Source organism: Oncorhynchus masou, unplaced genomic scaffold (assembly GCF_036934945.1).
Source record: "Oncorhynchus masou masou isolate Uvic2021 unplaced genomic scaffold, UVic_Omas_1.1 unplaced_scaffold_3836, whole genome shotgun sequence".
NCBI lineage: Eukaryota > Metazoa > Chordata > Actinopteri > Salmoniformes > Salmonidae > Oncorhynchus > Oncorhynchus masou.
In genome coordinates this window covers 1-2260 of record NW_027010238.1, presented here as the reverse complement: position 1 = coordinate 2260, position 2260 = coordinate 1, and the positions used below count along the sequence as shown (strand labels likewise).

At 44.0% G+C, this 2260-nt stretch overlaps 1 protein-coding gene across 1 annotated transcript; it reads right to left on the bottom strand.

Moving 5' to 3' along the window:
* Nucleotides 1-222: 222 nt before the first annotated feature.
* Nucleotides 223-2136, bottom strand: LOC135534701 (Iroquois homeobox protein 5a-like). Its single transcript, XM_064961604.1, has 2 exons — nt 1736-2136; nt 223-1221 (listed from the first exon to the last, which is right to left on the bottom strand). The coding sequence occupies exons 1-2, from the start codon at nt 2112-2114 to the stop codon at nt 515-517; spliced, it is 1086 nt and encodes a 361-aa protein (XP_064817676.1). The 5' UTR covers nt 2115-2136; the 3' UTR covers nt 223-514.
* Between the last annotated feature and the right edge of the window lie 124 nt (nt 2137-2260).

The following is a 2260-nucleotide window of genomic DNA, read 5'->3' as shown; positions in this document are numbered from 1 at the left end:
TTTCGACATGTTCTCATGTTGTATAAAGCTGAAGTGCTCTTTTTGTATCGATAATGTAATTGATACACCTGTCACGGGGTAAAAGAACACAATCCCATCGATAAATATCTCTTTCATTTTCCATTATGTGTTCCTCTTTCAAGCCCTTCTGACACATTTGATAATAACAGTTGCCTCCCCCTCCCCCCAGAATAATCGCTGCACACGTGTATTTTTTCTCTCTCATAATTTACTTCAAAGATAGTGTATTGTCCATTTTAAATACAAAAATGCTACATTAAATATACATATTAGTCTTTAATACAAATAGACTCAGGCGGCTGCAGCGATGAAGACCATTCTTGTTACATCTTTAGGATTAACCATTCAGAAACTAAGATTTGAAGATTAGCATTTACTCAGAAAATAACTGTTCTCAGAATTTTCCTTTATTATTATTATTTTTCTTATTTTTTGTAATGCAACCACAAATAATAAATAAAGGTCCGATGGATTTTTGAAAGGGATCAAGGTATTAAATGTTTGACATACCTTTCTTTAGTTCATAAGGGGAGTCTTTACAAAGATCTACCTGCGTTTGGCCTCTGCCTTTCTGGCTTTCTCTTACCAAAGCTTCTGCTCTATTTAACACAGTCTGGTTTAATCCATTGAAATGTGCCGTGGAGCCCGTGCCCGAGCCGTGATTGTTGTGACTGTGAAGATGTCCAAAGCTGCCATAGTTCGTGTAGCCCGGGTAAAAAGGGGACGTGTAGTAGATAGGCCTGGATAGGACTGTGCTGTTTGGGAGAGGGCACTGTGGGGAGGACCGTGATGGTGACGCTGCATTGGTGGTGATCACTGTGCTGTGACCCATCCCATGGCCCTGCGGCCCGTCGCTGCTGCTCTTACACTTGTCTGAGGACGTTGCGATCTCAGCCAGGGACCAGAGTTTGGGTTTAGGGGCCGATGGGGAGGAGTGAATGACAGACGTCACGTTGCTGTTTACTGTGCCCGGCGCATGGCCCATTTCTGACGGCTTGTCTTGCGCAACGAGCTCCGTTCCTCCCCGAGGCATGGCGGATGGAGACGAGGTGGTGGGTTTAGCAGACTCGGGCAGTAACTCTGTCCGATCCCCTTGGTCTTTTAATTCCGAGTCGCTCAGAAGGGGATCCGTTTCTTTGCCATGATTCTCCTCTTTAAATCTGTCGCACACTATGTCCCCCGGGTTCAGCAATTTATGATCTGCAGTGAGAGAGAAACAAGAGTTAAGTTACTGTGAAAAAGATGTATAACATTGTGACATAAGATACAGATGGGCTACCAATATGCTATAGGCCTTTAATTCATGCACTCATGCGTTCATATTTGTGCATATGCTAATTACCATAATAATAGGCCTAGTTATCATAATAAGTTGGCTAATAAATAATAGGCCTGCAAACAACTAGGCATACAGCTACTGAAAACCGTGATATTAATGCTTGTGTTTTAATCGTAATAACTACCATTAGGCGATACACAGCCCAGTCCACCAGCTGCAGCCCGCCTTATTATGCAGTTAAAGATAAATCGAATGCTAAACACTTTACGTCACCAGCAATTTTCAGCACATGATAAGTCAAATGAGGGGAGTTCAAGGTGATCATTATGTAAAGCAATTGTCCCATTATAAATAATATACCACCATTAACCAGCCATTCATTTTGTGCCCTGAGTGGAAACGACTGCGATAAAAATGTATGATTTTTCTACAGACCTGACTCTGTGTCTGTCGAGACTCCCTTCTCTTTCGGCTTGCTAGGCTCGTCGTCGTCATTCTTTTCCAGATCGATGTTCTCGTCTTCCTCCTCGTCCTCGCTCCGGTTTCGGGGAGTCCAGGTCATCTTGTTCTCCTTCTTTAGCCTCCTCCTGGCGTTGGCGAACCAGGTGGAAACTTGGGTGAGGGTCATTTTGGTGATGATGGCCAGCATGATTTTCTCGCCCTTGGTGGGGTAGGGGTTCTTACGGTGCTCGTTCAACCAGGCTTTGAGAGTGGCGGTGGCATCCCGGGTCGCGTTTTTTCGGTATGCCGGGTCACCGTAGGGGTATGAACCCAGGGGAGCAGCGTAGGGGTGGTATCCTATAGACCCAGCCATTCCCGTCGTGTGGTCATAAGGAGAACTCTGAAAACAAAGCCGTCGAAAGAAAATGCTTTTCAGATAATTGTCAACGACTCATAACAATTAAAACATTACAAAATAAGTTACAAACAATAACAAGGCACCATAATAAACACATACAC